Source organism: Musa acuminata, chromosome BXJ1-1 (genome assembly GCF_036884655.1).
Source record: "Musa acuminata AAA Group cultivar baxijiao chromosome BXJ1-1, Cavendish_Baxijiao_AAA, whole genome shotgun sequence".
Taxonomy (NCBI): Eukaryota; Viridiplantae; Streptophyta; class Magnoliopsida; order Zingiberales; family Musaceae; genus Musa; species Musa acuminata.
Genome location: NC_088327.1, coordinates 8643020 through 8669992, shown reverse-complemented (window position 1 = coordinate 8669992; position 26973 = coordinate 8643020). Strand labels below are relative to the sequence as shown.

General features: G+C 44.1%; 1 protein-coding gene across 3 annotated transcripts; it reads right to left on the bottom strand.

The window, feature by feature from the left end:
* LOC135584191 (probable rhamnogalacturonate lyase B) lies at window positions 1-26973 on the bottom strand. Of its 3 annotated transcripts, none has more exons than XM_009399561.3 (14): window positions 26840-26973; window positions 26725-26778; window positions 2712-2831; window positions 2512-2631; window positions 2268-2409; window positions 2004-2174; window positions 1722-1877; window positions 1354-1473; window positions 1185-1262; window positions 966-1107; window positions 728-884; window positions 528-644; window positions 317-443; window positions 1-237 (listed from the first exon to the last, which is right to left on the bottom strand). In XM_009399561.3, exons 1-14 carry the CDS (start codon window positions 26971-26973, stop codon window positions 1-3), a joined length of 1875 nt encoding a protein of 624 aa, XP_009397836.2. The 3 variants fall into 3 exon arrangements, with proteins under 3 accessions (XP_009397836.2, XP_065050387.1, XP_065050392.1); XM_065194315.1 differs by having other exon boundaries at window positions 26858-26973; XM_065194320.1 differs by lacking the exons at window positions 26725-26778; window positions 26840-26973 and adding an exon at window positions 3666-3680.

Here is a 26973-nt window from a genome sequence, read left to right as displayed (position 1 = left end):
TCATGCGGGAGCTTCCAATCGAATGTAGTCGTACATGACTCCTTCAAAAGGGCTTTCAGACCGCGTCTGAGTTAAGAAGATGATGTTGTCGCCTTCAAGAAGCCAACTGCTATCCACATCGATGCTGAACAACCAGTACAACCCATGGATTCCGTGTCGGGCGATCGAGTTGTCTCTCCCAATTAGCTCTGTCGTGAAGTGAGCAGGTTGCTGCACTATTGGGTTGTTGAATCGAACCTTCAAATCCAACAGGAACACTCATGTCATCACCAAGAGCAAGGAGGAAGAGGTGGAGGAAGCGAGGATTTAGACATACTTGTATCTCAGAAAATACGGCAGATGCAAGTGCCAGTCGAAGCTTGTAAGTTCCACTCCGCCGCACATTATTGAGTCGAAACTTTATCTGCCATGTAGTTGCCTGATAGGAAGCCTGCCCATGCTTCCTGCAGTAGAGTGGAGGTAGAAGAAGTCAAGCAAGTGAGCTCAACATGTCTTCGGAGAACGGAGATCAGAGGAAGTAAACGAACCTGGTAACGTGTGCGTAGAACCAGTCTTTCTTGTAGTTGCTGATGCCAACTGTATACATCAGATCATGATCAGGATACAGATCTGTGTATCTCTCCCATAACCCGTACTGCCTAAACCTGTGATGAAGAAGAAGAACAGCCAGGGGATTTAGGTGAATGAAGTGCTGCACTGAAATCGAGAACCCTCACATCCGTTCTACCTATCAGGATGATTCACATAGAGTCTGTTGATGTAGCAAGGATAAGGATCTGGGACGAAGAACTCCGCAGCGGATCGATCAGGAATGCCAATCTCCCACAAGGTTGGCCCATCTCTTGGTGGCCTATATTCAAGGTTACCCAGATTGATGTGATTTCCTGCTCAGATTAATATCATCAGATTCATGAAATTGACAGAGTAGAAGAAGAAGAATAGCACAACAAACATATCATACTAACCGGAGGTTACGGTTATGTTTACGCTAGATTTGTAGTCCCCAATAAAACCAGGAACCCATGCATAAAGGTTGTACACTCCAGTTCTGACGTTCTTGATGAAGAACATTCCCTTAGCATCTGCTCTTACCCAGAACTGGTATCCCTGCAACACATCATGGTGATTATGTTTAGCTCGAATTATGATAAGAACTTTCTTGAACAGGATCAGTAGGTAGGAACCTTGCTTTCTCTCTGCCAAGATCCTGCTTCTCCTGGTGAAGCCAAACCAACAAAAGCAGCATTCCCATTTACGTAATGCTTATTGGCGGTCCTGACAGAATAATGTATCCTCATCAGAACAGATATCGTTCTACATCACGAGACACAGGATATGCCTAAGAAATTAGACAAATGCTACATACTCGTCTACAACAAATAGTCTGCCGGAAACAGAGCCTCTTTGCTCCCTCTTTTGGAAGTCCTTTGAAGCAGGAAACTTGTACGGCCAGCTTCCCTCTTCAACCCGCGCCTGAATCAAGAAGAAAGCTCAATGTAGATTCTTGTGCTTCGTATCCATTCTTTGAGTGACAAGGAATTCAAATATGGAAAGAACTCTGTGTGAAGGAAGAAATCGTGTACATTAAGATTTGATTATTCTAGAAATGCCTCATATAGTTTGTTGGGCAAGAATGTTAGAGAACACTTTATGCTCCAAGGAAATCACTATCACATACAGTAATTATAGTTTTCGATGGGAAAAGAAGCAAGACGGCCTACCTGCTTCTTGGCGTCCTCCCAGAGAAGCTTCGGATCCGATTTCGTCGATGCAGAATTAAGGTAAATGAACACAGGGCCAAACACCTTCTTCCAGTATTCTCCATTTCTGACTCTAGGCAAAATGTCGTCCCCGGCGTAATGAGAACTCACAAAGGTCTGAAATTTGGGGACAAAGAATTTGTACCAAACAAGTGAACCAATGTCAGTGCATCTTTCTCAAACATTTTGATGCAAATAAGTCTGCAAGGTGAAAGATATCGGAGGCACAAGCATGGTACTCACAGCGAGGGAGGTAGGACCAACATGAGATGTCAGATCCTGCTTCACAGGCCCTCCTGACTTAAACTCAATACTTGGGGTGATCACCCAAAACCCTACGGAAGGATCAGAAGAAATCCATCCATGCACCATACTGTCCTTGTTCTCAATGGAATACTGGTATTTATCATCCACCTATGCAATCATTCGGTAGATTCAGATGCTGCGTGCATGATCATTGCTATTAACTGCATGATAAGATAATTCAAAAGGAGACTCCTTTCTTACCTCCCCTCTCAAGGCTGCATTAATTGGGTTTGTCAGTCTGACTGCTTCTGAGTAATCCAACTTCTGTGACCTTCCGGGCTGGCGATCTTCTGGCATGGGCATGATTCTTTGTCTGTTGTCTGCAATGGCCATGTAGTGAAACCTGTTTCACACAAGTGCCGATGAAGAACCAGCCTAGGATCCACATAGCAACGTTACATGGTCAAGGTAGAAAATTGCACGAGGGAAGGTGGAGATCATGTACCTATCCTTTCTAAGCTTGAAAGCCACCCTGGTCTCTGCTAGATTGAAGTCGGGCCAGCCTTGAAGGTGTTCATATATGGCGTAGGTGTAGAAGCCTGAGCTGCCTCGCAACATCACAAACCTACAGAATTATAAGCTCAATCTCAATTAGCTACCCTACTAGTGTTTGCTTCTCGACAAGCACAGAATCTGCGGTGCAACCTTTTGTCGACGTTTAAAGGCACAAGCTTGCCTCCGTGGGAGGGATTCCATTGTGTTCTGAAAGAGACCTCAACCTGGTTTGCATCTTGCTGCACTACGTCAAATTCTGTTCCGAGTATTCTGTAACCCAGTTGAAATGGTAAGCAGAAGCTAAAAGGTTAGGGGAGGAAAAGAGAGATGAGCAGCTAACAGTCACATATCAAATATGCCAGAATGTCGATCTGATGGATGCCAAACAACATCCCAATACCTGCATCACCAATGGATGATAAGATCGATATGCATTTGAGTGATCAAAAAAGATTAATTGCAGCTATATATTAGCTTACCCTCCACCGTCTTCTTCCTTAACTTCCATTACATTATCAATTCCATGGTATTTGACTCCCGTAATGGAACCTCCGGGCTTCGACAACGTGAGTCGGATGATGCCATTGTCCAACACAACCTGCAAATCCATTTCTGTCAGACACATCGCTCAAACTACTCCGAACCATAGATGAAATAAAAAGTATAGCTTACATATTCGAGTTCGACGTGCATCGTCACACTGTCAGCGCCGGCTATCGGGCGCAGGTAGTTTGAGCAAGCGAAGCTAGTAAGGATTGCATTGCATGTTGGAAAATACAACAAAGAAGAGGATGAAAACACTATGGAAACAAATAACAAACACAAGATTAAAAACACTATTAAAAATATATTTAGGATTGAAATGTGTATAAACACTTTTCTAAAAACGATATTTGTACTTTCTTCTCAACAAGATTGCTATGAGTTTGATGCAAATAATTTTAATGGATATGACAAACCTTTAGAAGATCTATATTGAGTAAACAATAAAAAATCTTTAAAGAGGAATTAGAAAATGTCTAATTCAATCACAATCACTTATAGAGTTATCAAGGAAAAAGAAGAATCTAAAAGAGATATTATTCATGATTTACTCTCAAATACTTATTTATAGATATTTTCATAAAAGACAACCTTTGAAAAATAACTATCAAAATAACTACAAAGAAACAATCTTTTCAAATAATTTTTTTGAAAAAAAATCTTTTTTTTGAATTTAAACAATTTATAACACTGCATTCAGAGGTGACGGATTCAGAGAGAGGGTATAAGAAACAGTTGATGCAAGTGTGGTGTATCTCTGCTAGCTTCTACTTACACGAAGATGATGCCATGCAAGGCCATGCGAGCGAGAGCCATTCAGGAGCCTATATGGCCACGATTTGCTGTTATGTGAGTGAAGAGCCCCCTCGAGCTTCGGATAGGTCGCAGCACCGATGGTTTGGGTTTTGGTTGAAGTATTATGAGCGACTTGAAAAGATGAAGAAGGAGATGCACTTATGATATGCCGCAACGGTCGATCAATGTTATAACGATGAACAGCTACACTCAATTTGATGAGATGCGTGATGAACCACGTAGCATCCCAATTTTATCTCTTTCTTATTTTCCTCTCTCAATATTTTTATCTTTGTTTACTAAACTGATGCGAATATTTTATCCAACTTTTTTTTATTAATTAAATTAATGCTAATTTATAATCGACTATAGTTAATATGTCCTAACTTATTTTTTTTAATATTAGACATTAAGAAAGAATTTTGAACCCGATTATTATTTTAGAATAAGGATTTATCAATCTAAAAATTATTACTTAAACTAAAAAAAAATGGATAGTGGCCTTGATCTAAGATGAACGCCCCTGGTTTATGGAATGCCTTGTTGGATTAGGGCACACTACATATCTTAATGTTTATATTGTGAGTAGACGCATTGTACCCCATAAGATGTTTGTCTAATTAAGATATTTTAGGCATTTTGATGCTTATAGCTAATGTGAATGCATCACGAAGGAGAAGATTATTTTCCTCTTTAGGATACATGGAATGTATTCATGCTTATCTCAAGGCTGGATGTATGGTGCCTGCAAGAGATATTTTTGCTTGATTAATGTACATTTGATGTTTGGTGTTTATTTCTTAAGCAGATGCATCATGTACGAGATGATGATTTGTATGGTGAGGACACATTTGGCATTTTGATGCTTCTCTGCTGGGAGATGCATCAGCCATAGAGAGATGCTTTGACTACATTTGATACTTGCTGAATACGTCATGCACGAAGATATATTTTGCTAGATTATGATGCATTAATTGTTTTGGTATTTATGTGATATATTTTGTTGGATTATGATGCATTAATTGTTTTGATGTTTATGTTCCAGGGAACGTATCATGAGTACGGTGATTCTACGCTTGTTAGTGTGCACTAATTTCTTCACACAACCTTAGGTTGTTTGATCGAAGAGGTCGACAAGAGTAGTCTAATATTTTTCATCTTTAAGAGGGGGTTAAGAATTTTTTATCGAATAAGTAGGCCACATATTTTTAAGCCGACAAGATCAAAGATTTTTCACTTGCCGAGAGTGGATTAAACATTTTTAGTCGAATGAGACTGGGTGAAACATTTTGAGGTTATATCATTGATGAAGGTATGAAAGAGTATAAAAGGATGAGGGTCGACCACTTTACAAGCCTAGTTGTTGAACATTTTGACATAGTTAGCTTGGGACTTGTTCTTGCCTTGCCTTGATAGATTGGCTAGTAGGACTCTCATAGCCCGAGGAATATAGGTCACTCCCTATCATTTTCTTATAAGGTGGTGAGAAAAGCTCGACATATGTATAAAGTCATTTAAGCCCTAAATGCCGCATGCTCTACATGATTGGTGTTTTTGTCAAAAGTTTTTAGAATGTGAAGATGAGAGTTGGAGGAAATATATTTCTTTTGTATCGACTGGGTGAAAGAAAACTAGTTATAAAGATTGACTTTATTGAGTTCTTTCTCGAGTCAGATCTTATGTCCCATATCATCAATATACTTGTTTATCTTTTGTAAAGGTTTATGTAAGATAAGACTCATCTCATTGGTCAAGTGTGCCTCAGGTTCATGTTGATGTCTAACTTAATCATTATCCTCTTTAAGTAGTTGTGGCTCTAGATTGACATTGGCATTGTGGACCTAGGGCTCCTTGTAGCTTTCATTATAGTGTAGCAAGCACTTTACATCACAATTGATGAGTTATATTTTATTGATCAATAACCATAATCAGAATCTAATTAATCTATAATATATCTTATCTAATTAAATATGATCATATAATCTAATATAATTATCATACATGATCATTTTCTCCCTATTGTAATTTTGGGTTGGGATTTGTTTATGTTGGAGCACAACATGTAAGCTAGAAACTTAGTAGTTGTTGTCTACATTAAAAATGGATATAGCATGCTCTCAATGCCTTCATCTAAGATGAATGCATAGGATATAGAAAATGCTTTTTCAATTTAAGATGCATTGCATGACCTGATGCTTGTCTTGGGTGGATGTACCATATGCAAAGATATTTGCTCTATAGGAGAGCATCAGATGCTTTGATTCTTATATTCTATATAGATATATCATGCACGAGAGAGATGTTTTACATGACTATAGCACATATGTTGCTTTGATGCTTATGTCCTAAAACGATGCATCACATATAATATGTTTTGCTTAATTATAGTGGATCGAGTCTATTGCGACATATGTTTTATGGGACATATCATGCATGAGGAGATGCTTTGCTTAGTTTGAGTGCATCAAGTGCTTTGATAATTATATCTTAGTTCGATTCAAATCAGAACCGAAATGATCCAATGATTCATTGGTTCCAAAGCGAACTCGAATGGGTCCAATATGGTTTAGTTCAAGTTCGTAGGTTTAGAAAATCGAATCGATCATTCCAGTTTGAACCTTTAGTTCTGTGGTTTAAAATAAAAATAAAAATGGATTGGTCAACATCAGGCTTGACCAACCATTGGGGCTCAAACAGTTGACCTAGCGATTGGAGGGGCAAATGACCAATTTGCCCCTCCCAAAAAATCATATAACGAATATTTCCATGGGTATTTTGATTATTTTATAATTTAAAATATAAAAAAGATAACTTTATCCCTTCTAACAACTTAATAAAAGTTAGTTTTAGGGGCATTTTAGAAAAGAAATTTTTTTGAAAATCCTAGTAGGGGGATGGGCATCTAGGGCCAAAGGTGGCTGGTTGATCAGGGTGGCATCGTGAGGTGTAGGGATTGTTGAATCTTGAATTTTGATGATAAAATCAATTGATGAGTTTATGATCTAATATGCATTTTGAGTAACGCAAGACTAGCTTCGGTCATGGAGAGATAATTTGATTAAAGAAGGAAGAATTAATGTTGAGCTAAAGTGAAATATGCTAGAAGATTGGACATTGAGCCGAAGGATCGGTCGACATGTCGGTAGAAGGCTTCGTGCCATGAGTTCGGGCATCGGGCCGAGAAGATCGGACATTACGCCAATGAGATCAGGTGTTGCGGGAAGACAACATGTCATTTGGGCAATATGCTATGTCAAATATGTGATTAATGCTTTGTAATAATTTATCTAGATCGAGTTAGTTTAGGTCTAATTGATTCAGTAATGGGGTGAAACAATGCCAACTCAATTAGGAGCTAATTAGGCTTAAATCAGGACTGGATTGGTCTTGTTTTTTGGCCCATTCAGTGTCTTGTAGCAGGGTCTAGCGATGGTATCGCCTAGACTAGGCAGTGGTATCGCCCAAACACATTTTTCAATACTGTATCAGGTGATGGTACTGCCCAATATTAATATGTCAGGTAGTGGTACTGCCAGACTGAGCGGTGGTACATCCCAGTTTCAAATAGACAAGCGGTGATGCCGCTCAGTACTAGCGGTGGAACCGCTCAGTACTAGTGGTGGTACCGCTAGTACCTCAAAAACCCAATGATTTGAATTTTGGCTCTAAGTTTTGAAGCAATTTGAGGTCTATAAATACCCCACAAATTCCTATTTGGAAGACAGAAAATAGAGCAAAAACTCTACGATTCCAAGGTTGTAAACTCTTTTAAGTATAGAGTCCCTCCTCCAAGAGCTTAATGATAGTCCTAAAGGAGTGAGGGAACAATTATAAAAGAGATGTGTAAAAGTTCTTTCCAGAACTTATGAAAAGGAGAAAGAGTGTAAGGATAGTTGATCTTCGTACATTAGAAAGAAGATCGGTAGTGAAAATCGATGGCCTCGAGTGAAGAGGAATCAAGAGTGGACATAGGTTATGACGATCGAACCACTATAAATTTGGTGTATTCAATTTGCATTTATATTCTGCTTTTTATTCTCATATTGTAAACTAATATACTTGCTTACTACTTTTACTACACTTACATGTTGGGAAATCATTGAGGGGCGACATCATATGCGCAGCGGAAGAACAAGAAAACAAAAATCCCCGATTCCCAAAAAGATGTTCGTCGTCGTGCGAAGATTGGTGCGCAAAAAATCCGCAAAAACACAAAACTGCGTATAGAGATTGTGTTACCTAGGGAGATCGTATATCCCTGTTTCCTTGCAGATCCTTAGGAGAGGGTGAAGGAGGTCAAGCGTCCTCCTCTCTAGCGGTGATCCACACAGCAGGGTTGCGACGACGCTCCTCAAAACTCCAGGCCTACTCTGAGGTGGAGAGGGAGAGGAGAATAGGAAGGGCAAGCAAAGACTCTAGCCTATGAGGCTGTGAATCCCTCCTATTTATAGAGATCCCGTGTCAAAACCCTAATGGGTCCTTTCCCTAGTGGGTATTGGATCTGCATCCAATAAGACAAGGGCTCCGTCGGATATCTCATATCCGAACCTCTACTCATCGCAATGCCTACCATATGTGTGTGACCCTCTAGGCCCAATATCGAGCTGGCCGTGAGTCATACCTGTCAGAACTCCTTCTAACTTAGTGAATTATTATCTCTGTAATAATTCACTCGACTCATCGACTACGGAAGTACTAGGCCACTACGCCGTAGTCCCTAGACGATACAGGGGAATCCAATCCATTGGACCTGTCTGTCCTCAGTTACCATGTACCTATAGTCCCTCATCCATCTAATATCCCAGAGACCGTATATCGAGCATGGTGCTGTCAGACCCATACGGTTTCTACTCGAGTCTCGCTCTAATCGGATTCTCCCGGAGAACTCTTTCTCTCTCAACCCGAATGACCCTGGCCAGGGATTTGTCTGAGCAAAAACACATAGGATATTCCTCTCATGACGCCGAGAGTGGATGATCCTCTGTCGACACTCAATAGCCCTCGTAAGGTCGACTACCACTCCCAATGACCAGCTGTACTAGATCTGAGAACAGTCAAACCTATAAGTCTGGTATCAAAGAGTGGAGCACTCATACAGGACATCCTTGGTGTCTCAAGTCTAAGGACCAGATACACCACTAGGACTATGGAATCGCTGTCTGACAATAAGGCATCATCAACCATCCAGCATTCCGTAAGCGGATCAATCAGTGAACTCATTCTCCAATGAGCACCTGTACTGTATCCCTAGTGTCCCTACACGAGCAGCTATGAGACCAGCTGCATCCATCATATGGACGGGTATACAGCACACCAGTCTATCCGGTTATCACGATGTCCCTCTCGAGTAACCTATGACCGGGATTATTTAGGATATGTATTTAAAGGTGAATCGATCTCATTATCGTGATCTCATCACGATCCGATTCCCATTGCACAAATCCAAGGACATCACAATATATATGCATTTATGCAATAGTTATAAAGTGATATACGCCAAAATATAATAAGCAAAAAGATTCTGTATCAAGTCACACGTGCCATCACTCACGTGATTGGCTTGCTGGGCACCTATGACTAGCAATCTCCCACTTGACCTAAAGCCAATCACCTATGTGTCTGATCCCCATCAGACCCCTGTGACGCTCAAAGACAATCTGAGACAACGGCTTTGTCAGTGGATCTGCAATGTTATCTTCGGATGGAACTTTTTCCACTGCTACATCTCCTCGGGTCACGATCTCTCTGATAAGGTGGAACCTCCTCAGAACATGCTTAGATTTCTGATGAGACCTAGGTTCATTCGCTTGAGCAATTGCCCCGTTGTTGTCGCAATATAGGGAGATCGGCTCCTCACTATCCGGCACGACTCCCAAATCTGTGATGAACTTTTTCAACCAGACTCCCTCCTTTGCTGCATCTGATGCAGCAATGTACTCCGCCTCTGTGGTCGAGTCAGCAGTGGTATCTTGCTTGGAACTCTTCCAGCACACTGCTCCTCCATTCAAGGTGTACACATACCCTGAATTCGACTTGCTATCATCGACATCAGACTGAAAACTTGAGTCAGTGTAGCCTTCAACCTTAAGGCTATTACCTCCATATACTAGTAAAAGATCCTTAGTCCTTCTCAAGTACTTAAGGATACACTTTACTGCTTTCCAGTGCTCCAAGCCTAGATCCGCCTGATACCTGCTCGTGACACTCAGAGCATGCGCTATATCAGGCCTAGTACATAGCATGGCATACATGATAGACCCTATTGCTGAGGCATAAGGTATCATATCCATGTTCTGCTAGTCATAGGTGCCCAGCAAGCCAATCACGTGAGTGATGGCACGTGTGACTTGATACAGAATCTTTTTGCTTATTATATTTTGGCGTATATCACTTTATAACTATTGCATAAATGCATATATATTGTGATGTCCTTGGATTTGTGCAATGGGAATCGGATCGTGATGAGATCACGATAATGAGATCGATTCACCTTTAAATACATATCCTAAATAATCCCGGTCATAGGTTACTCGAGAGGGACATCGTGATAACCGGATAGACTGGTGTGCTGTATACCCGTCCATATGATGGATGCAGCTGGTCTCATAGCTGCTCGTGTAGGGACACTAGGGATACAGTACAGGTGCTCATTGGAGAATGAGTTCACTGATTGATCCGCTTACGGAATGCTGGATGGTTGATGATGCCTTATTGTCAGACAGCGATTCCATAGTCCTAGTGGTGTATCTGGTCCTTAGACTTGAGACACCAAGGATGTCCTGTATGAGTGCTCCACTCTTTGATACCAGACTTATAGGTTTGACTGTTCTCAGATCTAGTACAGCTGGTCATTGGGAGTGGTAGTCGACCTTACGAGGGCTATTGAGTGTCGACAGAGGATCATCCACTCTCGGCGTCATGAGAGGAATATCCTATGTGTTTTTGCTCAGACAAATCCCTGGCCAGGGTCATTCGGGTTGAGAGAGAAAGAGTTCTCCGGGAGAATCCGATTAGAGCGAGACTCGAGTAGAAACCGTATGGGTCTGACAGCACCATGCTCGATATACGGTCTCTGGGATATTAGATGGATGAGGGACTATAGGTACATGGTAACTGAGGACAGACAGGTCCAATGGATTGGATTCCCCTGTATCGTCTAGGGACTACGGCGTAGTGGCCTAGTACTTCCGTAGTCGATGAGTCGAGTGAATTATTACAGAGATAATAATTCACTAAGTTAGAAGGAGTTCTGACAGGTATGACTCACGGCCAGCTCGATATTGGGCCTAGAGGGTCACACACATATGGTAGGCATTGCGATGAGTAGAGGTTCGGATATGAGATATCCGACGGAGCCCTTGTCTTATTGGATGCAGATCCAATACCCACTAGGGAAAGGACCCATTAGGGTTTTGACACGGGATCTCTATAAATAGGAGGGATTCACAGCCTCATAGGCTAGAGTCTTTGCTTGCCCTTCCTATTCTCCTCTCCCTCTCCACCTCAGAGTAGGCCTGGAGTTTTGAGGAGCGTCGTCGCAACCCTGCTGTGTGGATCACCGCTAGAGAGGAGGACGCTTGACCTCCTTCACCCTCTCCTAAGGATCTGCAAGGAAACAGGGATATACGATCTCCCTAGGTAACACAATCTCTATACGCAGTTTTGTGTTTTTGCGGATTTTTTGCGCACCAATCTTCGCACGACGACGAACATCTTTTTGGGAATCGGGGATTTTTGTTTTCTTGTTCTTCCGCTGCGCATATGATGTCGCCCCTCAATGATTTCCCAACAGTGGTATCAGAGCCAGGTTGTTCGTGCGAATGATTGGTTTTGAACTGCGTGTATTGTGTTTAGGAAGAAAATTGACGTCAAAATCGTTGACGCAAAAGCGAGGAAGGGCAGCAACAGTTGCTACCCTCGATCTGCATGCCTGCAGCCACCTGCAGCGGCAGCCGCAGTCGCAGCCAGGCAGCACAGCGCCGGCGCATGCGCAAGCGCTGTGCCTGCAGCAGCCGGCCGGCGGCCTGCTTGCAGCAGGCTTGCGGCCGGCGGGGCTGGCAGCGCGGGCTGAGGCACCGCAGGGCAGAGCCGCGGGCAGAGGCGCCGCGGGGCAGCAGCGCGGGCTGAGGCACCGCAGGGCAGCGGCGCATGTGGCCGCTGCTCCCACGGGCAAAAACCCCGCAGGGGCGGCCGCCAGCGAGGCAGCACCGCCTGCGGGCGCTGCCTCGCCGGCAGAACTGCCCGCGGAGGCGGCGACGCCCGCAGGCGAGGGCAGCGCCCCGCCCCTCACCGCACAGGCCGCCGCCGGCAGGGTGGCGGCGGCGGCAGCAGCGAAAAGGGGAAAGGGCATTAGGGTTTTCTGGGAAAAAGACAGTTTTGCCCCTCGGAATTTGAGAAATTCCAGTTTCTGTCTTTTGTCCAAATTACGAAAATACCCTTAGGAATTGAGAAATTCCCTATATGTCCCTGATTTCAGAAAAATATTAATTAATTAAAAGGTTTAGTTGATTATTATTTTTTATTATTATCTAGTAGTCCTACATGATGATGATTATTTATACATGTGATGTATGATGTGTGGACGGATGATCATGGACCGTGTGATGTGTGTACTTGTGATTATTATTATTGAGGTCTGCGAACCTCCATTATATTTCTCGTTTATTGTCGGGCCTGCGTGCCTATGATTAAGTTGTAATCACATGAGGAGGCGCAGCGGGAGCGTGGATGCGACAGCAGGACCCACGAGACGAACGATCCTGATGCATGGAGATGCATCAAGATGTCGACGAAACCGACGAGGACGAGATGGACGATCACAGGGCATGGAGATGCACCGTTGCACACATAGATCTTGATGTGAGTGATTAGGCCTACTGGCTCGGGCCTAATCATATTAGGTTGTGGTCCATGATCATCTGATGTGATTGATTATACACATACTAGATATGTATATATATTTGCATGCGATTTAGATATATATTAAATATGTATATGTGTGACATGTCATATTAGGAGACCAAATTATAGAAACATCTCTCGATAATATTAAGTCGGTAAACGTGAGGCAATTAGATTGACCCACGTGGCCTTCCATCGTTATGAGTAGGAACCGAATCCCGGTGTAGGTTGAGTTGGTCGAGTCCCTCGAGACTCACCTATATCGCGATTCGCTATCTTGCTTACGACATAGAGATGTCACCGGTGACCTGAGGACATGGTATGCTTGGTCGAGTCCCTCGAGGGTATATCATCAAATCAGACTCATCTTGTAACGAAGGTGTTGACTTAACCGAGCATCATGGTTGGTCGAGTCCCTCGAGGCCATGGTGATTCGGAGGCCGAACAGGACGGGAATCACAAGGAGTTGTGATCGGTAAGAGTTGCCTACCTTTTAGGCTTAGTGTGATTGGTCGAGTCCCTCGAGGTTACACTAAGACGCTGATTGGATCCTGATCCCCACTAGAAGTCTGCCGGAGACTTCCGTTTCACGTGCTGAGGGTGTCGCGTGACTCGTTAGTAAAATAGTGGGAGCATATTAAGATAGAAGTCCATATCTTGATAGTTTATTTCTTGCAAAATCTGCATGTTATTCATTTTGCTACATCTTTATTTTCAGAAAATGTCGCTTTCAAATCCCTTACGTGGCATACTTGATGTCAACCGCCTCACTGGTCCAAATTATACGGATTGGCTCCGTAACTTGAGAATTGTTCTCACAGCGGAGAAAATCGTGTACGTCCTTGATACAGTGATGCCTACGCCCGAAGAAGGGGCAAGCGAGGATGAGATCGCTCGCTACGTGAAGTACATTGATGACTCCACTCTTGCTCAGTGCTATATGTTGAGCTCTATGACTCCAGAGTTACAAAGACAACATGAAAAGATGGATGCCAGATCCATTCTCCTACATGTCCGTAAATTGTTTGAGGAACAGGGAAGGACTCAACGATATGAGATATCCAAGAGCCTTTTCCGCGCTAGGATGACTGAGGGGACACCGGTTCAGAACCATGTCCTAAAGATGATTGAGTGGATAGAGAAACTCACAGGTCTAGGAATGGTCCTAGAGGATAACTTGTGTGTGGACATTGTGCTTCAGTCCCTACCAGATTCCTTTTCACAGTTCATAATGAATTTTAATATGAACAAGCTTGAGGTGACTCTCCCAGAGCTCCTCAATATGTTGAGGGAGGCAGAGAGTACTATTAAGAAAGAGAAGCCAGTTCTCTACACTGGTGAGACCAGAAAGAAAAGGAAAGCAGAAAGGTCCCTTAAGAAGGGAAAGGGCAAGGGCAAACAAGGTAAAGCAAAGGTTGCTAAGAAAGACCCAACAAAGGACAAAGGCCAGTGCTTCCACTGTGGTAAAGATGGGCACTGGAAGAGAAACTGCAAAGAGTACCTTGCAGAAAGGGCGAAACAAAAGCTTGATGAAGCTTCAGGTACATTCATGATCAGTCTCCATTTGTCAGACTCTTATGATAACACATGGGTATTAGATACCGGTAGTGCTTATCATATATGCAATTCGTTGCAGGTTCTGGCAAGGCCTAGGAGACTAGAGAGAGGCGAGATGGACCTAAAGATGGGTAATGGAGCAAAAGTTGCTGTATTAGCTGTTGGCGAGGTCGCTCTACATCTGCCTAGTGGAGCTTTTATTGCATTAGATGCATGTTATTTTGTTCCTTCTATTATCAAAAACATTATTTCCATTTCATGTTTAACAGTTAGTGGATATAAATTTGTTTTTGAGAACAATGGTTGTTCGATATTATTAGATGATAAGATCATCACGAAAGGAACAGTGCATAATGGTTTATTTATGTTAGACACCACTCCACATATCATGAATGTAAATGTGTCTAAGAGGAAACGAGATGAGGTGAACAATGCATACCTGTGGCATTGTAGGCTAGGTCACATCCATGGAAGAAGGATTCAAAAGTTGCTAAATGATGGATATTTAGATCCATTCGACTATGTGTCATATGCAACTTGTGAGCCTTGCATTCGTGGAAAACTGACCAACTCTCCATTTAGTGGAACTGGAGAGAGAGCCACTGAGTTGTTGGAACTCATACATAGTGATGTATGTGGACCCATGTCAACTCATGCCATTGGAGGTTACTCCTACTTCATTACATTTACTGATGATTTCTCAAGGTATGGATATGTGTACTTAATGAAGTACAAGTCCGAGGCCTTTGAGAAATTCAGAGAGTATAAGAATGAGGTGGAGAACCAGACTGGAAAGAGTATCAAAACTCTTCGATCAGATCGAGGAGGTGAGTACTTAAGTACAGAGTTTACTCACTTCCTCAAGGACCATGGGATATTATCCCAATGGACACCTCCTTATACACCTCAGCTCAATGGTGTCTCTGAAAGGAGAAATCGTACATTATTAGATATGGTACGGTCCATGATGAGTTTCGCTGACCTACCCATCTCATTCTGGGGATATGCCCTAGAAACCGCAGCTTACCTTCTGAACAGAGTTCCAACTAAGTCGGTAGTGTCTACACCATATGAGATATGGAAAGGGAAGAAGCCTGATCTTAAGGTTGTTAAGATTTGGGGCTGTTCTGCCCATGTTAAAAGACACAACCCCGATAAGTTAGAATCAAGGACAGAGCGATGCAAATTTGTGGGATACCCCAAGGAAACTTGTGGGTATTATTTCTATCATCTCGAGGACCAAAAGGTCTTTGTAGCTAAGAGAGCAGTGTTCCTTGAGAAGGAACACATTCTTGGCGGAGACAGTGGGAGAATGATAGAGTTGAGCGAAGTTAGGGAACCAAGCTCAAGCACCACTCTACAGCCCGAGTCTGTTCAGGTACCTAATACACAAGTATCAACTTTACGCAGGTCTGATAGAGTATCCCATCCTCCTGAGAGATATGTGGGACATATTAGAGCAGAGGATGTAGAGGATATTGATCCTCAGACCTACGAGGAGGCTATTATGAGTATAGACTCCGGGAAGTGGAAAGAAGCCATGAATTCTGAGATGGATTCTATGTACTCCAATAAGGTTTGGAACCTAGTTGATGCACCCGAAGGTATTGTACCCATCGGTTGCAAGTGGATCTTTAAGAAAAAGATCGGAGTAGATGGAAAGGTAGAGACCTATAAAGCAAGGCTAGTGGCTAAGGGGTATCGTCAAAGGCAAGGTGTTGACTACGACGAAACTTTCTCACCCGTAGCAATGCTAAAATCCATCAGAATTCTATTGGCTATTGCAGCACACTATGATTATGAGATCTGGCAGATGGATGTGAAAACCGCATTCCTCAACGGGAACCTGGAGGAGGAGGTGTATATGATGCAACCTGAGGGATTCGTGTCCAAGAACTGCCCAGATAAGGTGTGTAGGTTGCTTAGATCCATTTATGGACTAAAGCAAGCTTCCCGAAGTTGGAACATAAGATTTGATGAGGCAATCAGATCTTATGACTTCGTTAAGAACGAAGATGAGCCTTGTGTATACAGAAAGGTAAGAGGGAGCGCTATTAGCTTTTTGGTGTTATATGTGGATGACATCCTCATCATTGGGAATGACATAGGAATGCTATCCACAGTAAAGGCTTGGTTATCTAGACACTTCTCCATGAAGGACTTAGGAGAAGCATCTTATATCTTGGGGATTAGAATCTATAGAGATAGATCCAAAAGGATGCTTGGCTTGTCCCAGTCCAAGTACATAGAAACTATTGTCAAAAGGTTTGGCATGGAAAATTCCAAGAGAGGTCTCATACCGATGAGACATGGGATATCGCTTTCTACGAGTATGTCCCCAAAGACTCTAGAAGAAAGGGCGAACATGGATATGATACCTTATGCCTCAGCAATAGGGTCTATCATGTATGCCATGCTATGTACTAGGCCTGATATAGCGCATGCTCTGAGTGTCACGAGCAGGTATCAGGCGGATCCAGGCTTGGAGCACTGGAAAGCAGTAAAGTGTATCCTTAAGTACTTGAGTATCCTTAAGTACTTGAGAAGGACTAAGGATCTTTTACTAGTATATGGAGGTAATAGCCTTAAGGTTGAAGGCTTCACTGACTCAAGTTTTCAATCTGATGTCGATGATAGCAAGTCGAATTCAGGGTATGTGTACACCTTGAATAGAGGAGCAGTGTGCTGGAAGAGTTCCAAGCAAGATACCACTGCTGACTCGACCACAGAGGCGGAGTACATTGCTGCATCGGATGCAGCAAAGGAGGGAGTCTGGGTGAAGAAGTTCATCACAGATTTGGGAGTCGATACAGATAGCGACAAGTCGACTTGCTTATATTGCGACAACTATGGGGTGATTACTCAAATAAGGGAACCCGGGTCTCATCAGAAGTGTTCTGAGGAGGTTCCAGCTTATAAGAGAGATCGTAACCCGAGGAGATGTAATAGTGGAAAGAGTTCCATCCGAAGATAACATTGCAGATCCACTGACAAAGCCGTTGTCTCAAATTGTCTATGAGCGTCACAGGAGTCTGATGGGGATCAGACACATAGGTGATTGGCTTTAGGTCAAGTGGGAGATTGCTAGTCATAGGTGCCCAGCAAGCCAATCACGTGAGTGATGGCACGTGTGACTTGATACAGAATCTTTTTGCTTATTATATTTTGGCGTATATCACTTTATAACTATTGCATAAATGCATATATATTGTGATGTCCTTGGATTTGTGCAATGGGAATCGGATCGTGATGAGATCACGATAATGAGATCGATTCACCTTTAAATACATATCCTAAATAATCCCGGTCATAGGTTACTCGAGAGGGACATCGTGATAACCGGATAGACTGGTGTGCTGTATACCCGTCCATATGATGGATGCAGCTGGTCTCATAGCTGCTCGTGTAGGGACACTAGGGATACAGTACAGGTGCTCATTGGAGAATGAGTTCACTGATTGATCCACTTACGGAATGCTGGATGGTTGATGATGCCTTATTGTCAGACAGCGATTCCATAGTCCTAGTGGTGTATCTGGTCCTTAGACTTGAAACACCAAGGATGTCCTGTATGAGTGCTCCACTCTTTGATACCAGACTTATAGGTTTGACTGTTCTCAGATCTAGTACAACTGGTCATTGGGAGTGGTAGTCGACCTTACGAGGGCTATTGAGTGTCGACAGAGGATCATCCACTCTCGGCGTCATGAGAGGAATATCCTATGTGTTCTTGCTCAGACAAATCCCTGGCCAGGGTCATTCGGGTTGAGAGAGAAAGAGTTCTCCGGGAGAATCCGATTAGAGCGAGACTCGAGTAGAAACCGTATGGGTCTGACAGCACCATGCTCGATATACGGTCTCTGGGATATTAGATGGATGAGGGACTATAGGTACATGGTAACTGAGGATAGACAGGTCCAATGGATTGGATTCCCCTGTATCGTCTGGGGACTACGGCGTAGTGGCCTAGTACTTCCGTAGTCGATGAGTCGAGTGAATTATTACAGAGATAATAATTCACTAAGTTAGAAGGAGTTCTGACAGGTATGACTCACGGCCAGCTCGATATTGGGCCTAGAGGGTCACACACATATGGTAGGCATTGCGATGAGTAGAGGTTCGGATATGAGATATCCGACGGAGCCCTTGTCTTATTGGATGCAGATCCAATACCCACTAGGGAAAGGACCCATTAGGGTTTTGACACGGGATCTCTATAAATAGGAGGGATTCACAGCCTCATAGGCTAGAGTCTTTGCTTGCCCTTCCTATTCTCCTCTCCCTCTCCACCTCAGAGTAGGCCTGGAGTTTTGAGGAGCGTCGTCGCAACCCTGCTGTGTGGATCACCGCTAGAGAGGAGGACGCTTGACCTCCTTCACCCTCTCCTAAGGATCTGCAAGGAAACAGGGATATACGATCTCCCTAGGTAACACAATCTCTATACGCAGTTTTGTGTTTTTGCGGATTTTTTGCGCACCAATCTTCGCACGACGACGAACATCTTTTTGGGAATCGGGGATTTTTGTTTTCTTGTTCTTCCGCTGCGCATATGATGTCGCCCCTCAATGATTTCCCAACATGTTCGCCCTTTCTTCTAGAGTCTTTGGGGACATACTCGTAGAAAGCGATATCCCATGTCTCATCGGTATGAGACCTCTCTTGGAATTTTCCATGCCAAACCTTTTGACAATAGTTTCTATGTACTTGGACTGGGACAAGCCAAGCATCCTTTTGGATCTATCTCTATAGATTCTAATCCCCAAGATATAAGATGCTTCTCCTAAGTCCTTCATGGAGAAGTGTCTAGATAACCAAGCCTTTACTGTGGATAGCATTCCTATGTCATTCCCAATGATGAGGATGTCATCCACATATAACACCAAAAAGCTAATAGCGCTCCCTCTTACCTTTCTGTATACACAAGGCTCATCTTCGTTCTTAACGAAGTCATAAGATCTGATTGCCTCATCAAATCTTATGTTCCAACTTCGGGAAGCTTGCTTTAGTCCATAAATGGATCTAAGCAACCTACACACCTTATCTGGGCAGTTCTTGGACACGAATCCCTCAGGTTGCATCATATACACCTCCTCCTCCAGGTTCCCGTTGAGGAATGCGGTTTTCACATCCATCTGCCAGATCTCATAATCATAGTGTGCTGCAATAGCCAATAGAATTCTGATGGATTTTAGCATTGCTACGGGTGAGAAAGTTTCGTCGTAGTCAACACCTTGCCTTTGACGATACCCCTTAGCCACTAGCCTTGCTTTATAGGTCTCTACCTTTCCATCTACTCCGATCTTTTTCTTAAAGATCCACTTGCAACCGATGGGTACAATACCTTCGGGTGCATCAACTAGGTTCCAAACCTTATTGGAGTACATAGAATCCATCTCAGAATTCATGGCTTCTTTCCACTTCCCGGAGTCTATACTCATAATAGCCTCCTCGTAGGTCTGAGGATCAATATCCTCTACATCCTCTGCTCTAATATGTCCCACATATCTCTCAGGAGGATGGGATACTCTATCAGACCTGCGTAAAGTTGATACTTGTGTATTAGGTACCTGAACAGACTCGGGCTGTAGAGTGGTGCTTGAGCTTGGTTCCCTAACTTCGCTCAACTCTATCATTCTCCCACTGTCTCCGCCAAGAATGTGTTCCTTCTCAAGGAACACTGCTCTCTTAGCTACAAAGACCTTTTGGTCCTCGAGATGATAGAAATAATACCCACAAGTTTCCTTGGGGTATCCCACAAATTTGCATCGCTCTGTCCTTGATTCTAACTTATCGGGGTTGTGTCTTTTAACATGGGCAGAACAGCCCCAAATCTTAACAACCTTAAGATCAGGCTTCTTCCCTTTCCATATCTCATATGGTGTAGACACTACCGACTTAGTTGGAACTCTGTTCAGAAGGTAAGCTGCGGTTTCTAGGGCATATCCCCAGAATGAGATGGGTAGGTCAGCGAAACTCATCATGGACCGTACCATATCTAATAATGTACGATTTCTCCTTTCAGAGACACCATTGAGCTGAGGTGTATAAGGAGGTGTCCATTGGGATAATATCCCATGGTCCTTGAGGAAGTGAGTAAACTCTGTACTTAAGTACTCACCTCCTCGATCTGATCGAAGAGTTTTGATACTCTTTCCAGTCTGGTTCTCCACCTCATTCTTATACTCTCTGAATTTCTCAAAGGCCTCGGACTTGTACTTCATTAAGTACACATATCCATACCTTGAGAAATCATCAGTAAATGTAATGAAGTAGGAGTAACCTCCAATGGCATGAGTTGACATGGGTCCACATACATCACTATGTATGAGTTCCAACAACTCAGTGGCTCTCTCTCCAGTTCCACTAAATGGAGAGTTGGTCAGTTTTCCACGAATGCAAGGCTCACAAGTTGCATATGACACATAGTCGAATGGATCTAAATATCCATCATTTAGCAACTTTTGAATCCTTCTTCCATGGATGTGACCTAGCCTACAATGCCACAGGTATGCATTGTTCACCTCATCTCGTTTCCTCTTAGACACATTTACATTCATGATATGTGGAGTGGTGTCTAACATAAATAAACCATTATGCACTGTTCCTTTCGTGATGATCTTATCATCTAATAATATCGAACAACCATTGTTCTCAAAAACAAATTTATATCCACTAACTGTTAAACATGAAATGGAAATAATGTTTTTGATAATAGAAGGAACAAAATAACATGCATCTAATGCAATAAAAGCTCCACTAGGCAGATGTAGAGCGACCTCGCCAACAGCTAATACAGCAACTTTTGCTCCATTACCCATCTTTAGGTCCATCTCGCCTCTCTCTAGTCTCCTAGGCCTTGCCAGAACCTGCAACGAATTGCATATATGATAAGCACTACCGGTATCTAATACCCATGTGTTATCATAAGAGTCTGACAAATGGAGACTGATCATGAATGTACCTGAAGCTTCATCAAGCTTTTGTTTCGCCCTTTCTGCAAGGTACTCTTTGCAGTTTCTCTTCCAGTGCCCATCTTTACCACAGTGGAAGCACTGGCCTTTGTCCTTTGTTGGGTCTTTCTTAGCAACCTTTGCTTTACCTTGTTTGCCCTTGCCCTTTCCCTTCTTAAGGGACCTTTCTGCTTTCCTTTTCTTTCTGGTCTCACCAGTGTAGAGAACTGGCTTCTCTTTCTTAATAGTACTCTCTGCCTCCCTCAACATATTGAGGAGCTCTGGGAGAGTCACCTCAAGCTTGTTCATATTAAAATTCATTATGAACTGTGAAAAGGAATCTGGTAGGGACTGAAGCACAATGTCCACACACAAGTTATCCTCTAGGACCATTCCTAGACCTGTGAGTTTCTCTATCCACTCAATCATCTTTAGGACATGGTTCTGAACCGGTGTCCCCTCAGTCATCCTAGCGCGGAAAAGGCTCTTGGATATCTCATATCGTTGAGTCCTTCCCTGTTCCTCAAACAATTTACGGACATGTAGGAGAATGGATCTGGCATCCATCTTTTCATGTTGTCTTTGTAACTCTGGAGTCATAGAGCTCAACATATAGCACTGAGCAAGAGTGGAGTCATCAATGTACTTCACGTAGCGAGCGATCTCATCCTCGCTTGCCCCTTCTTCGGGCGTAGGCATCACTGTATCAAGGACGTACACGATTTTCTCCGCTGTGAGAACAATTCTCAAGTTACGGAGCCAATCCGTATAATTTGGACCAGTGAGGCGGTTGACATCAAGTATGCCACGTAAGGGATTTGAAAGCGACATTTTCTGAAAATAAAGATGTAGCAAAATGAATAACATGCAGATTTTGCAAGAAATAAACTATCAAGATATGGACTTCTATCTTAATATGCTCCCACTATTTTACTAACGAGTCACGCGACACCCTCAGCACGTGAAACGGAAGTCTCCGGCAGACTTCTAGTGGGGATCAGGATCCAATCAGCGTCTTAGTGTAACCTCGAGGGACTCGACCAATCACACTAAGCCTAAAAGGTAGGCAACTCTTACCGATCACAACTCCTTGTGATTCCCGTCCTGTTCGGCCTCCGAATCACCATGGCCTCGAGGGACTCGACCAACCATGATGCTCGGTTAAGTCAACACCTTCGTTACAAGATGAGTCTGATTTGATGATATACCCTCGAGGGACTCGACCAAGCATACCATGTCCTCAGGTCACCGGTGACATCTCTATGTCGTAAGCAAGATAGCGAATCGCGATATAGGTGAGTCTCGAGGGACTCGACCAACTCAACCTACACCGGGATTCGGTTCCTACTCATAACGATGGAAGGCCACGTGGGTCAATCTAATTGCCTCACGTTTACCGACTTAATATTATCGAGAGATGTTTCTATAATTTGGTCTCCTAATATGACATGTCACACATATACATATTTAATATATATCTAAATCGCATGCAAATATATATACATATCTAGTATGTGTATAATCAATCACATCAGATGATCATGGACCACAACCTAATATGATTAGGCCCGAGCCAGTAGGCCTAATCACTCACATCAAGATCTATGTGTGCAACGGTGCATCTCCATGCCCTGTGATCGTCCATCTCGTCCTCGTCGGTTTCGTCGACATCTTGATGCATCTCCATGCATCAGGATCGTTCGTCTCGTGGGTCCTGCTGTCGCATCCACGCTCCCGCTGCGCCTCCTCATGTGATTACAACTTAATCATAGGCACGCAGGCCCGACAATAAACGAGAAATATAATGGAGGTTCGCAGACCTCAATAATAATAATCACAAGTACACACATCACACGGTCCATGATCATCCGTCCACACATCATACATCACATGTATAAATAATCATCATCATGTAGGACTACTAGATAATAATAAAAAATAATAATCAACTAAACCTTTTAATTAATTAATATTTTTCTGAAATCAGGGACATATAGGGAATTTCTCAATTCCTAAGGGTATTTTCGTAATTTGGACAAAAGACAGAAACTGGAATTTCTCAAATTCCGAGGGGCAAAACTGTCTTTTTCCCAGATAACCCTAATGCCCTTTCCCCTTTTCGCTGCTGCCGCCGCCGCCACCCTGCCGGCGGCGGCCTGTGCGGTGAGGGGCGGGGCGCTGCCCTCGCCTGCGGGCGTCGCCGCCTCCGCGGGCAGTTCTGCCGGCGAGGCAGCGCCCGCAGGCGGTGCTGCCTCGCTGGCGGCCGCCCCTGCGGGGTTTTTGCCCGTGGGAGCAGCGGCCACATGCGCCGCTGCCCTGCGGTGCCTCAGCCCGCGCTGCTGCCCCGCGGCGCCTCTGCCCGCGGCTCTGCCCTGCGGTGCCTCAGCCCGCGCTGCCAGCCCCGCCGGCCGCAAGCCTGCTGCAAGCAGGCCGCCGGCCGGCTGCTGCAGGCACAGCGCTTGCGCATGCGCCGGCGCTGTGCTGCCTGGCTGCGACTGCGGCTGCCGCTGCAGGTGGCTGCAGGCATGCAGATCGAGGGTAGCAACTGTTGCTGCCCTTCCTCGCTTTTGCGTCAACGATTTTGACGTCAATTTTCTTCCTAAACACAATACACGCAGTTCAAAACCAATCATTCGCACGAACAACCTGGCTCTGATACCACTGTTGGGAAATCATTGAGGGGCGACATCATATGCGCAGCGGAAGAACAAGAAAACAAAAATCCCCGATTCCCAAAAAGATGTTCGTCGTCGTGCGAAGATTGGTGCGCAAAAAATCCGCAAAAACACAAAACTGCGTATAGAGATTGTGTTACCTAGGGAGATCGTATATCCCTGTTTCCTTGCAGATCCTTAGGAGAGGGTGAAGGAGGTCAAGCGTCCTCCTCTCTAGCGGTGATCCACACAGCAGGGTTGCGACGACGCTCCTCAAAACTCCAGGCCTACTCTGAGGTGGAGAGGGAGAGGAGAATAGGAAGGGCAAGCAAAGACTCTAGCCTATGAGGCTGTGAATCCCTCCTATTTATAGAGATCCCGTGTCAAAACCCTAATGGGTCCTTTCCCTAGTGGGTATTGGATCTGCATCCAATAAGACAAGGGCTCCGTCGGATATCTCATATCCGAACCTCTACTCATCGCAATGCCTACCATATGTGTGTGACCCTCTAGGCCCAATATCGAGCTGGCCGTGAGTCATACCTGTCAGAACTCCTTCTAACTTAGTGAATTATTATCTCTGTAATAATTCACTCGACTCATCGACTACGGAAGTACTAGGCCACTACGCCGTAGTCCCCAGACGATACAGGGGAATCCAATCCATTGGACCTGTCTGTCCTCAGTTACCATGTACCTATAGTCCCTCATCCATCTAATATCCCAGAGACCGTATATCGAGCATGGTGCTGTCAGACCCATACGGTTTCTACTCGAGTCTCGCTCTAATCGGATTCTCCCGGAGAACTCTTTCTCTCTCAACCCGAATGACCCTGGCCAGGGATTTGTCTGAGCAAGAACACATAGGATATTCCTCTCATGACGCCGAGAGTGGATGATCCTCTGTCGACACTCAATAGCCCTCGTAAGGTCGACTACCACTCCCAATGACCAGCTGTACTAGATCTGAGAACAGTCAAACCTATAAGTCTGGTATCAAAGAGTGGAGCACTCATACAGGACATCCTTGGTGTCTCAAGTCTAAGGACCAGATACACCACTAGGACTATGGAATCGCTGTCTGACAATAAGGCATCATCAACCATCCAGCATTCCGTAAGCGGATCAATCAGTGAACTCATTCTCCAATGAGCACCTGTACTGTATCCCTAGTGTCCCTACACGAGCAGCTATGAGACCAGCTGCATCCATCATATGGACGGGTATACAGCACACCAGTCTATCCGGTTATCACGATGTCCCTCTCGAGTAACCTATGACCGGGATTATTTAGGATATGCATTTAAAGGTGAATCGATCTCATTATCGTGATCTCATCACGATCCGATTCCCATTGCACAAATCCAAGGACATCACAATATATATGCATTTATGCAATAGTTATAAAGTGATATACGCCAAAATATAATAAGCAAAAAGATTCTGTATCAAGTCACACGTGCCATCACTCACGTGATTGGCTTGCTGGGCACCTATGACTAGCATTACAAACATGCTTTCAAGTTAAACTCATCTTTCTGATACAAACTTTATCGAACGATATTTTTGAATTTACGTAATTTTTCGTAAGCACTAATTCACACCCTCCCTCCCCTCCTTTTAGTGTCGATTTCGGTCCTAACAGGGATCAGTGTATGTTGGATCATCGGTGACGGCTATAGGGGAGGAGTCGTCAGTTGAGCTAGCTGGAGCATGAGGGGTGCAATAGTCTGCATCATCCCTGCCAACACTTGCACCTGGTGGGTGAGTTGAGGAATGCCTCAGTGGAGATGACTAGTTGACCCGCACCAACCTCGGCATACAAGAGCCCGGGATCATTGAACAAACACCAATAGTGCCCCGGGGTTTGAGCCGAGGTGTTTTCGTCCATATGTGAGAGAGTGGGTAGCTACCATTTAAGGCCAAAGGTGGAGAGGGTGGCAGGCGCCTCCTTGCCAAAGCGTTCGTTGGGGTTGCTCGGTGGTGGATACTATTACGACATAGGGCCATCCTTTTAGCACCAAAAATATTATAGTCCGTTACGCCATATCTTGGAAGTTGGTACGATTTAGTCCGGTCATGATCGTGCGAGGGCGTCCACGTGGGTGTCTGAGTAGAGGATGAGAGGATGAGATCAGGTCGAATGTTGACATATTCTGAGTGATCCAAGGTGGGGCTTTGATTGCCTATTTGCGTTGCCTCCCTACACAACAAGCCGATGTTAGGAGGAGGATTCTCGACTCCACCCCTCCGAGGTTTAAGTTAGTTTTTTTATCAAGGGTATTTTGAGTATCCGAGGTTCAATCCTCTAATGCCGGCCAAGGGGTCGATATTTATACTTGTCGCAGGGGGCCGGCTATACGCGGGTTGTTAATAGCATCGATGCTCCGGGTGACCGATCTGTATGCTCCGGATGACGTGGATCGACCCATATGGTTCCGCGTGCTGCACAGTCTTGCACAATCTCGGGTGGCACGGTTATGACCGCACGTCGCTGCCGAGCCCGCTGCATCACTTCAAGGTCATACCACGTGCATGCGCCAAGTTGACTCCAAGGTGCCAGGTCGGTTGCCGCTGTTGGGGTGGTGGCAGAATATTCCCTATCATGAGGGATCCCATTGTGTTCTGAAAGAGACCTCAACCTGGTTTGCAACTTGATGCACTACTTCAAATTCTGTTCCGTGTACTCTGTAAGTTAGTTGAAATGGTAAGCAAAGGCCGAAAGGTTAGAGGAGGAAGAGAGTGATGAGCAGCTACACTCACATATCAAAAATGCCTGAATCTGGATCTGATCGATTCCAAACAACATCCCAATACCTGCATCACCAGTGGGTGATAAGATCGATATGTGTTTGAGGGTTCAAAACAGATTAATTGCAAGTATATATTAGCATACCCTCTACCGTCTTCTCTGTTCTTAACTTCCAGGAGATTACCAACTCCATGGTGTTTGACTCCCGTAATGGAACCTCGGGGCTTCGACAACGTGAGTTGGACGATGCCATTGTCCAT

Excerpts from the sequence above, each read along its gene's own strand:
- LOC135584191 (XM_009399561.3), bottom strand. The coding sequence starts at position 26,973 with ATGGACAATGGCATCGTCCAACTCACGTTGTCGAAGCCCCGAGGTTCC. Across the intron at positions 2,175-2,267 it reads ATGCAGCCTTGAGAGGGGAG|GTGGATGATAAATACCAGTA; the intron begins GTAAGAAAGGAG and ends ATGATTGCATAG. Across the intron at positions 1,263-1,353 it reads TAGACGAGTATGTAGCATTT|CATTACGTAAATGGGAATGC; the intron begins GTCTAATTTCTT and ends ACCGCCAATAAG.